General features: G+C 39.5%; 1 protein-coding gene across 1 annotated transcript in view; it reads right to left on the bottom strand.

Moving 5' to 3' along the window:
* Positions 1-322: 322 nt before the first annotated feature.
* Positions 323-11,123, bottom strand: part of SYT4 (synaptotagmin 4) — a 17,842-nt gene continuing 7,041 nt past the window's right edge. The window contains exons 3-4 of the mRNA XM_042455700.1: positions 7,389-7,509; positions 323-4,874 (exon numbers count right to left, since the gene is read on the bottom strand). Coding sequence (XP_042311634.1) covers positions 4,567-4,874; positions 7,389-7,509 — 429 coding nt within the window. The 3' untranslated portion in view covers positions 323-4,566. The remainder of the gene's footprint in view (positions 4,875-7,388; positions 7,510-11,123) is intronic.

Here is an 11,123-nt window from a genome sequence, read left to right as displayed (position 1 = left end):
ATGCTATGCAGTGTTTGATATTATCATAATGTATGAGATTGGACAGGGTTTCTCAAAAAGTTATCCAAAATCCACGAAACAGTGGTACCTTTAATTGAGCAACCAAAATGCAAAAAACTGAACTTCGGTTGACTGAATAAAGGTGTCAATGTTTTGTGGATTTTGGATTTTATTCTACTTTGCAATACAGCCAACATGGCTATCCCTGAATATGTTTTCAAAGAATTATGGGAAGTTGGATTTCTCACCAGGAAAATAAAAGCAAAAGCAAATCGATGTGCATCATTTCTGTTTCAAAAAAAAAAAGTTGGGTGGGGTGGAATGAATGAAAGTAGCAGTTTATTCTTGTCTTACATACATGGCACAACATACAGAGCTGGCACAAAAGACATACAAATCCTCCGACACCATGCTTCCTCCCAAAGAACTTCTATTGAATGTACAACATCATTAACAAATTGGTTATTGAGTTACAACAGGTCTCCAAACATGAATAACCTCCGATTTTGGAGTAATCTTTTGTTGTTGTTCTTATCTACTTAGACAAACATTATTTTACAAGTTTTAATACAGGACATTAGCCTTAACAGATTTCAAGATATTCACATTAAGAACCAAATACTTTATAAAACAGCAATTAATTCTCTTTTTTCATATCTTAAAGGCATGATCACATATATTTCAATCCCAGCTGGTTCCTGGATGGATTAACAACTGGATTTTGCAAGACAACATTTCTTAAGATCTAAAAAAGAAGACCCTATTTACAATTTGCCCAGTGTAAAAAGAACTGTTCTCTCCCACCCCAATAGCTGTCATTCTACCAGTAGGAAAATTATCCCTCACACTACTTAAGGCAGGCTTTTTGATATTACCTACTGGATGTAAAATGACAGATTGTCACAGCCCCAGATTTTATTTGAAGACAAAGAAAGCAAGGTGTATTACTGAAGGGAGAATGTGGGGTCTGCTAGGGAATGATGGCTGACACTTTTCATCAAACCAAGTAACTAGGGATGCTGTGGTTGCCAGGAGTTTGACCAGAGATTTACAGATTTTCTACTTCCAGGCAGCCCTTTCTACATGAACTCCTGCAGAGGATTTTAGAGGTCTGGAAACCAAGCCCTATGAAGAACAGTTGAGGACGTTGGGTATGTTTAACCTGGAAAAAGAATCAAGAGATACTGTGATAGCCATCTTTAAATATCTGAAGGGCTCTCACATAAAAAGATGCTGAGATTCCATGATTCCATGATTCTATCAATGTTCTAAATTTTGTATACACTTTGTATGAGACCTTTTGATCTCTCCTACATAAGAACACTTAATGTCCCAACACATGGATGTTCTTATCACTCACAATGCAGGAGACCAATGGGCAAAACAAATATTATTCTTGGTTGTTGAAATCAATCTCATTAAGAGTAAGTTCATAGAGACCTTTCATACAGACCATAATGGCAAGATTCTATTTAACTTGAATAAGGGGTATCTGGATTTTGGATCTCCTTTTTTGTTTGTTTATGGTTGGATTGGATGGTGTTTCCATATGGAAGTTTCACTATTTCTACACTTCATCTGAGCATTACTGGGTTACTTCAACTATTCAGTTCAGTAGAAAACACATGGTTTGACAGACATATTGCCTTTCAAATAGGATCCATATCAGAGCCTATTAGAATCATTCTGCTGACATCCTTGGGCTTTATCATAGTTTTAGAACCAAATCCTAATAATTTCAATGGGTCTGTCCTGGAGTAAGCAGTCTGAGGATTTCAAGCCTGGACAGATATTGGCCTACAAATTGTCTAAACAAAACAAAATAGATTTGACTCCCTTACACACACAAGTTGCATCACTATTATTATTATTATTATTTTACACAGAGCATTTTAATAAAAAGCATGTTGTGAAAATGCCTTAGAGCTTATATAAACACTGTTATATCAAACACATCATTCAAAAACCTGGATAAATTACTAACACAAAAACCTGAAAGACTCCAAATGGAATTCTTTCAGTAATATTTGTTGCATATTTCACATTCCATTCTTTGCTCATCCTGTTCTGGTCAAACGAAGGCTCCTATTAAAATTCTACACAAACCTCCAGCATATTTGCTAGAACCCTGATTTCACTGTCAATGCTTGAGGGGTCTATTTTACTTATGCCTTGGAGTACATTGGTTCTGATCCACAATTCGGTTCTAACAAAGTATTTTTATTCCAGCCTGTTTGGTCCCATTAAAGTCCATGGAAATGGCTTTCTTAACTCTTCAGATTTATTATCTGCTTGTCATGCTGAAATAGTGTTCCAGCAACATAGAAAGCACAGAAACAGTTATGGTACCAAGAGAACACATATAATACTGTGCTCTAATGTAAGCAGCTATGTATTTGTGGATCATGACATCAAGTCAGATATCAGACTGCCTCAAATAGCAAATACTTCAAATTCCAAATTAATGGGCAGTGGGTCAAGATATTCACACTTTAGAGAGATCACTGGGACAGGTAGATAAATACAGTGCTTCAGCACATTACAGAGATACGAGTCCTGAAGCATCTTCTCCTGTTAGACAGTGTTCAAAATCCTACCCTTCAGACAAAGCATTGTACATATTAACATCAAAAGGTCAAACCTGTGACCCTTTGATAACATGAAATCCTGGTCTTAATATTTCCATGTGACCTTGGCTTCCAGTCAAGTCTATTGAGAATGATTTCCATGGAGACATAAATTCAAATAATATTATGTCAAGACTTGTTTATCCATGCGATGTTCCTGAGAAGGATCCCTGCTCACCTTTTCTTTTAAAGTCAGACTAGGAAAATTTATTAGGCTGAGTCGATGTATATCTATGTTTTTCACAAACATGGGATTTTCTAATGGTACTTGTGCAGAGGCAAATGTAATTGTAGTAGATTTCCCAGTTTGCATTGGAATGAAGAATCCTCCCAATATCTCAGTTATCCACTAACAAAGGATAAGGTAGGAAACTCTTCTACTGCAGTTGTGCTAACCTGACATCTTAAATTTGTTTCTAGACATATGAATGGTTTCCGCAGGTCTCCAACAGGGGATATCATATTTGTGCATTGATTTATTTTGTGTTGACCTATACAGTTTTGGGACCCACCAAACTGAGTGTCACCCATCCACCACATTAGGCAGCCCACTGGGATGCATTGTCAAAGTTTCTGTTTTTATCAGCTGCCCAGGAACATTAAGCCAGGAAATTCCTCAGGCTGGTAGTGGTACATATACTCTGTAGTCCTAGCCCTAGGTCAAACTTTCTTCCCCATAGCTGGCAAAAATAATAAATAAATAAATAAATATCTGGTCATGAGATACATGCATGTTGCACCCTACAGTGCTATGCTCCAGACACGACCCGCCCACTATCCCTTCAGTATTCAGAACAGTCACACAATGGCACAAATGATATGGAGTTAAGTGAATTGCTACAATAAACAGCTCATCTACTTATGAGTCAGCATGAGGTATACAGCTAGTCAGAAGCCTGATTCTACTCAAACCCATATTTGAAGGTGAATGACTTTTAATAGTGAGTTCTTGCAGGATTGGTGCTTTCTGTGTATATCCTAACCTCTTCTAAATTGTGTGTTTTTTGTTTTAAAAAAGGTTTCAATGACTTTTTTGTTTTATTTTTAGCATAATAAAACAAATAGAAACATATAAGAAAGATTTTTCAGTTTCTAACCTTGGTTAGAAATGTTCAATGTATATATTTTTTTTGGCTGAAAAGAAATTATAATTTTAAAAACCCAATACCATAGGCTATATTTAAAGCACAAATCCTAACCATACAGTATGATCTAAGCCCTTTATTAAGCAAAGTTAAACATGGGGGGGGGGGGAGTTGCTTCTCTAGATTTTGCATGTGTCAGTTAATGAAACCTATCCCCCCCCCAATAAAATATATCATGAGTTAAGTAACAAATTGGACCTCTGATACATGCAATATAAGACTTTAAAATGTTTTGAGTCTTTGGATTGCTCAAAGTATAAACTCCTAGCCATTTTTTTGGGGGGGAGGGGATGTCTATTTTCATTGAGATCCATCATGAAGCTGAAGTGAATGCTCCTGCTATTTGCTCGGTTGATTCTTTTTCAACTTTACAAATTCCGGTTATTCTTTACCTAGTAATATATACTAATGAGCTTATCAGCATCTCAGTGACAGAAATAATCTAGTATTCCTGGCACTATAGTACTTTTAAAAAGGCTTCTTAATTGGGTTTACAGCACTTTGTGTCTCTATAGCTGTGTAAACTCCAGTAGAATATGAACCTTTGATGAAATTATGTCATATTCATTACAGTTGTCAAGAGGAGCAAAAAAGAGTTCAATGAAATGAAAAAAGTTAGTTATTTTTTTGTTTTGACAATTCAATTCAGTCTTAACAACAATAACAAAAAGTCCCCTTTTTTTAATGGCACAAGCCTGTGATTATACATTGCAAAGAAAGAAAATTGATCCTTGCCTATGGATTTTTGTTTATTTGTTTCTTTGTTTTAAAAGTTCCAACCTCTTCCTATACAGTTAGCCATCACACAGCATGTGCCATTTGGCAATTTGTCTCCTAGGATATTCACAGATCTCCTTCCAGTGCTCTCCAGCTGTTCCTTCTGCAGAAGCCCCCAAGGTTAACCGGCCAATAATTTCATTCCGGGATCCTCTATCTGAATCCAAAACCAAGAATTCAATGCTGATATCTTCAAGACCCTCACAGGGAATATCGAAGACAAAGAGTTCATTGAACACCGCATTGGGGGTACACTTCTTGACATGGGTTTTCTTTTTGGAGATCCTTTTCTTGGCATGATATAGGTTCACTTTGACATAGGGGTCTGTAAAGACAAGCAAAATTCAACAAATGGTTTATCCCATAAGAGGTAAAGACAATCATTTGATTGCAATGGACAGTCCAAACTGCCTGATCCCTCACAATCTCCCAGGTTCTTAACATCTTATTTTCTCTCTCATAGTTGTTCTTGAATCCTGAGCAGAAGAAGCATGTGCATCATTAGAGTATTTCTTAATTCATATGTTCTGTAACATGAACAATATTGCCTATGACATATTCGCTTGAATCGTGGTGTTGTTAATGGCCATCAAGTTGACTCTGAGTTATGGTGACCCTACAGATGAGAGACTTTGAGGTCACCGTGTTAATAACAACCTTATTCAGGTCTTACAGACTCAAAGCTCTGGCTTCCTTGGTTGAGTTGATCTACCTATGATGTGGTCTTCCTTTTTTCCTAGCTTTTTTCGTTTGTCATTTGTAATGGCCTTTTCAGTAGTGGTGGGATTGTATGCTCATGTGAGTCAAGAGGGTACGCTGATGGGAGCACTTCCATTGGTAGGATTTTGCTGAGAAGACTGGCTAACTGTGTCAAGCTGCTACTGGGCATCAGCAGTAGTTATGGGAGGGTAACACTAGTTGAAATCTCTCAGAGGCAACAACATTGACACCGAAACAAACATAGAAGGAGAAACCAGTAAATCACTTCTGAATGTCTTGAAAACCCCATGATGAAACAACTGAATCATGACACACATCATGATTTCTTCATGGAGATTCACTCTCAGCGATTCAAGAGGTCTACATTAGAGCTACCCAGTTCCCCTCCATTAAATTTTGAGAAATAGTGGAATGTATTCCTTTCATTCTACAAAACCTCCAATTGCATCAGAGAATCCAGAATGATGTTCACAATTGACTCCACAACCAACCCCCTGCTGCTGCCTGAGGCTACTTGTTCCAGAAGACCTGATTCAAGCCCTCCTCTGCATCTGGCATGGTACAGGCCATGACTGGCAGTTGCTGCTACAGAAAAGCAATCATGTGCAAGGAAAGCAAGAATGGAAAACCAACAACTTGCACCCCTTTGAGACTTCCAAGACAGGGAGGGACAGATTAAAAATGTCTTGTAGTTTCAAGATTGCCTGGAATGCACAAGAAGGCTATGTTTGAAAAATGCTTCTTCTCGAACCAGACACTGGTTTTAGCCCAGATTTTATTGAGGGAACAGGAGAAAGGATAGAAATCTCCCTTACTCATAGGCAAAAAAACAACACTTATTGTAGATGCATAAATTATACTATCTGCTCACTAGCCATAACAAGGAAGACAAACTGAGGATATATATCGCCCAGTGAGTTTACATGGCTAAGCCAGGAGTCAAACCCTGGTCTACAGAGTCCTAATTCAATGCTCAAACAATTACACCATGCTGGCTTCAGCTGCTGGAAATGATCTATGTTTTCCCAATGACCATGTATTCAATTTGCAAATTCAATTACTGTTAAGTTATATGAGTTCAATCTCAAACCAATGTCTCATCTCATAACATCAGAGATTACCATTCTGAATTGGTATGGCCAATGGCCCAAACAAATAAAATTGAATTAAACCGGGGGAAAAACTATGAATATTCAAACTGCTCTCCAAGTATGATAACTTCTAAGGGACTTGTCTTAGGTTATTTGAACAACATAATCACCACTTCCCTTTGGCTGTTTCCAGTGCCTCTTATGTGATGTTAGAATATTAGAATAGGTAAAATAGCATATGAGGGGCTAACAGTGTAACACCTTACATGCTAGCATAACCTGGAACAAAGTAGACATGGGAAGTATTTGCCCGACCACTACATCTCTAGCTTCTTTTTCTTGTTTTCTGACAGGGCATGCTATATGAAATTAATTGTGACATTCTTTCCTTCTACAAGGTCCCCCCCTATTCTAGTATTCCACTGTGACACAGAATGGAGCAAGAGAGGCTTGGTGACCACACTGATTCTGCAAGAAACTTTCCCAAGTAAAAAAAAAAGTCTTAAAATATATATATGCCACAATATCAGGGATTTAACCCCGATATTCAAACTCAGTCCAAAGCATGATGTTAGTAGGTGTTGGAGGTTTGCATTCAAGAGGCATTCCAGTGACAGTTTTACAGGCCAGCCTCAGACAGGTTGCTATCCCTTGGCTTCTGTAAAACCAGGAAGATGGAATGGCCATTTATGGACTGTTCCAATTGTGGCCATGAACTGAGATTACCAGGTTTGTGAAAGATGTCTCTGAGTTCTACAATCCATGGTTCCTGAGGTCATTTCGTAAGACTGGAACTCAAGGGGATTTGATTTAGGTGTAGATGCCAGAACCTGAAGCACACTAAGCAGAAGGCCCTCCTCAACTGGCCAAGCAAGGATAGAAACCCAGCCTCTTATTATTTATATATCTAGATGGGTCAGTCCATAGGCTTTATACTGCCTGAAACTTCTAATATGTATAGTTCTTGGCTTAAGTTCTTAAAGCTCTTGTATGTAGGTCATTGTAACAATATACCATTTTAAAATTACCTGATAATCCTGAAACATCAGCTTTGGGTAGGTGCCTGGCCTTTAAAACAACCACAGTGAGAGTATTCGTTGTGGACTGGTAACAAAGAGAAATCAGCAACTCTCCACGCCCAGAAGACTTCTAGAGAATTAGAAAGACAATTCTTCACGTAGAATATTCCATAAATAATGGCATTTAGAGGTTTTTTTTTAAACTTTGAAATAGCCTAATGATAACATCCCAACTTGTAAAACAAATCCCATTATCCCTTTAAAAAGCCAGCACTTTGCAAAGAAGTTGAGACTGGTTGACACACTTGGGTATCTCTTTCCTGAACCATCAGTGCAAAAGACCCTGAGGTTATTTGTACATAATAGTCATAATGTGTAATGGATCTCATTTATTTCAATAAGTTTGCGGCACTGCTTACTTGACCCAGATTTCTATGTAATTCACAGAAGACACCACAGTCTTTAACAGCATCACTGGAAAGATGGTAAAGTTTATCAAGCAAAATGTATTATCTTATTTCCAGAGAAGTAACTGTATGAGTCTGTTGCTGCAAAAACAAAAGGCTACCTACATTCAGTTGCTTATCCCAACAAGTGTGGAGCCAATTGGATTATTGCAGTTTACATGTTGATTTACCATTCAGCAGTTCACTCAATGAGCCTACTCAAAATGGGATTAGCAGTTAGATTTCTATGAAAGATTGTCATTCTGCCTAAAAATGTACACATTTATTCTGGCACAAATGCGGACTGCATTGAACTTCATTAGATGCATGGAGTAGCTATGCCCTGTAATTGCCAAGTATAAAAATGCATGATTGTGGGCATAAGGATTGTACAGAGTAAGGTCAGAGAAAATGAAAATGTAGTTTGGCCAGTGACTGCTTTCCATCCATCAAGCCGATCTGTTTGATTCAACCCTTACCACTTTGGAATTTTATATGACTATATGAAGGTACCTTATAACTGAGACCTGGCCCATCTGTCTACTCATACTTGCAAGTATTCAGCTAAGGTGTAAGCCCTGTCTGCAAAGGCCAAATGGAACATTCTCCCCCTGTCCCCTTGGCAGGGAGTCAGGACAATCTATGGCCCAAGCCCTGGTCCTGGTGTGGATGGATGATGTTCAGCCTGTTCAGTTACCAGACCTGGAATATAACTCCCTTAACACAGATTAAATTAATGTATGATTTGCTCAGGAGCTTCCTGAATGATCCAGGATCCAGAGCCCTCAGTTACAACGCTAGGTTGCTTTTCATACATGTCTTCGTCTGTGCTGCTTGGTTTGTTGGCAGCAGCAGTGGTGAGTTGCTCACTCTGAGGTCAGAATGAGGCACCCACTCATGTGATTGAGGATGGATGCCTCATTCTGACCTCAGAAGTGAGTGACTCACCTCAGTGGCAGTCACACCAGTCCACATAGCAGGATGTGCATGTGAACAACTCCCCAGTGTCGGGACAGCTAATGGAGGGAGGCTGAAGCAGCTCCAGGGCCAGAATACTCTGGGCTGCTCCCAGAGTTTTCTGGCCAGTGCAGACAGAGCCTAAGAAGTCAAAGATAGTATTCACAATTTGTGCCAGAACTACTGATATTAGTAAGACAGATGTCTGAATTCTATAAGCTGGTTTGACAGTCAAAGTGTTGTCTTACTTCAACTGCTGGAAATTTCTGCTAAGTGGCTGGAGGACTGGTCATGAAAGGACTATAAGTTAATAGTTTATGGATCAGAGACATGACGATAAATGGTGACACTCAAAGCCATTAACATCAATGGAGCCTTGCCACTGACTTTATTAAGATAGAGGCTGTACCTTTACAGTGTAAAGCCTGAGAGGGAGTTCACCAGGCAAGTCCGGCTCCATCAGGACTAAGCCTGAAGGAAGGAGACTCCGCCCTCCACAACTGCCACCTGCCGGCCTGAGAGGGAGTTCGCCAGGCAGGTCCGGCTCCATCAGGACTAAGCCTGGAAGAAGGAAGAGCCCTCCCTCCAATCCATCTGCCTCGGTCCAGGCCTTAGAGGGAGAGAAGAACCACTGGACCTCGTCCCCTTTCCCTCCATCATTCCCTTCTCCTTTTGTTTTGTGTCTTTTAGATTGTAAGCCTGAGGGCAGGGAACTGTCTAATTAAAAATAATATTGTAAGCCGCCCTGAGAGCCATTAAGGCTGAAGGGCGGGATATAAATACCTAAATAAATAAATAAATAAATATTTACAGTGTACCACAGAGTTAATTATGAACACTTGGAATTAAATCTGCTAATCTCCACTGGCAAAACCAATGTAACTCTACTGGCCTTTGTCCTAGTAGTTCAGATTACCTTGATTAGATTGTTGGGTAGTGAAAGCTAAATGACACAGTTTAGAAAGGTGTTAATGACTGGAGTAACTGAAAATGGACTTCAGTGGCTGTCCTTGTATATTTCAAAATATCCTGAATAAAGAACATTTTTTAAAAAAGAAAAATGAAACCTGATTAAATAATAAATAAGTTTATTTGGTTGCAACCCATGGGTCTTTAATCTCAATACTCTGATGTTATGTTTTAGAGATGATGTACACATGCTCAGCCACCATGGTATCAAGTTATGATGACCAACACATGTGGATCATCATCATCATCATCACCATCATCATCCTACAGCATTTCAATATCAGCCAATAACAATAAAAGCACAATATATTCCCAGTCCAATCCAATCCACTCGTATGACCTAGAGTCCAAGTGCTGACTAATCAAATTATGAAAAGAGAGAAGTATCATTATTGAATTGGCCTAAGTTGCAAATTTTGTGGTTGTGAACATGGAAGATCTTGGTGTCATAATCAACAGGGGTGGGTGAAGTGCAGCCCATGGGCCACATGGGGACCTTGCGACCCTTCATGTGCCCCTAGAAGCTCCTCGCCTCCTAATTTTCTCCCTGCTGGAGAAAAGGCTTCTGCACGGGGGTAGATTCTCCCTGGGGGTCCCAGCCTTTCTGTCCCAGGGCTGGTGGGAGGGGGCCTGGCTGATCTGGCCTTTCCTTGACCAGTGAGGGTCCTGGTCTACCCAAGGGAGGAAGGCAGGACTCCTTACAGGATGCCCACCCCACCCATCTGGCTGGCCGGTTTGTCCCCTCCCTGCCACTCCCCTTTGGGCTGCTTCGAGTGATGGGGAAGGACAAGAGTTTAGCATGGTATACCCACTACACACACACACACACACACACACACACACACACAGCAGGTGACACCAGGAGTGGGATACCACTGCTTGGTCTATGGACTTCAGTTAAGAGGTACATGTCAGTTGTGCCAGAAAAAAATAGAAACAAGCAAACATGTGTTGGAATCCAGAGGTTACAGAGAAAACTGTGCCACTTCAGGTTTCAGTAGAGAGGGGATACACACACACACACACACACACACACACACACACACACACATCTTTATTCAGTAACAGTTGTAATAGGATTGGGCCACAATACTACTGTAGAGTGAGAAGGAAAATGTAAACTCATTCCGATCTTAATTGTATGAATTGAGATAGAGTGATCAAAACAAATTAAGGTAGATATTTTAACACAGAGAACCTTTTGAACTGAAGACAATAAAAAATGAGAAAAGGGGAAAGAGAAAATGGTATGCTCTGTCTGTATTCAGAAGTGGCACAGCTTTCTATAGTCTTTTGTTTCCACTTCATTCATCCCCCAAAATAATTGTTTGGGGTTGCTGGTGAATCTTCTAGATCTGCTTTCAATTATATA

This window comes from Sceloporus undulatus, chromosome 2 (genome assembly GCF_019175285.1).
Source record: "Sceloporus undulatus isolate JIND9_A2432 ecotype Alabama chromosome 2, SceUnd_v1.1, whole genome shotgun sequence".
NCBI classification, from domain to species: Eukaryota; Metazoa; Chordata; class Lepidosauria; order Squamata; family Phrynosomatidae; genus Sceloporus; species Sceloporus undulatus.
This window is presented reverse-complemented; position numbering and strand designations above follow the sequence as displayed.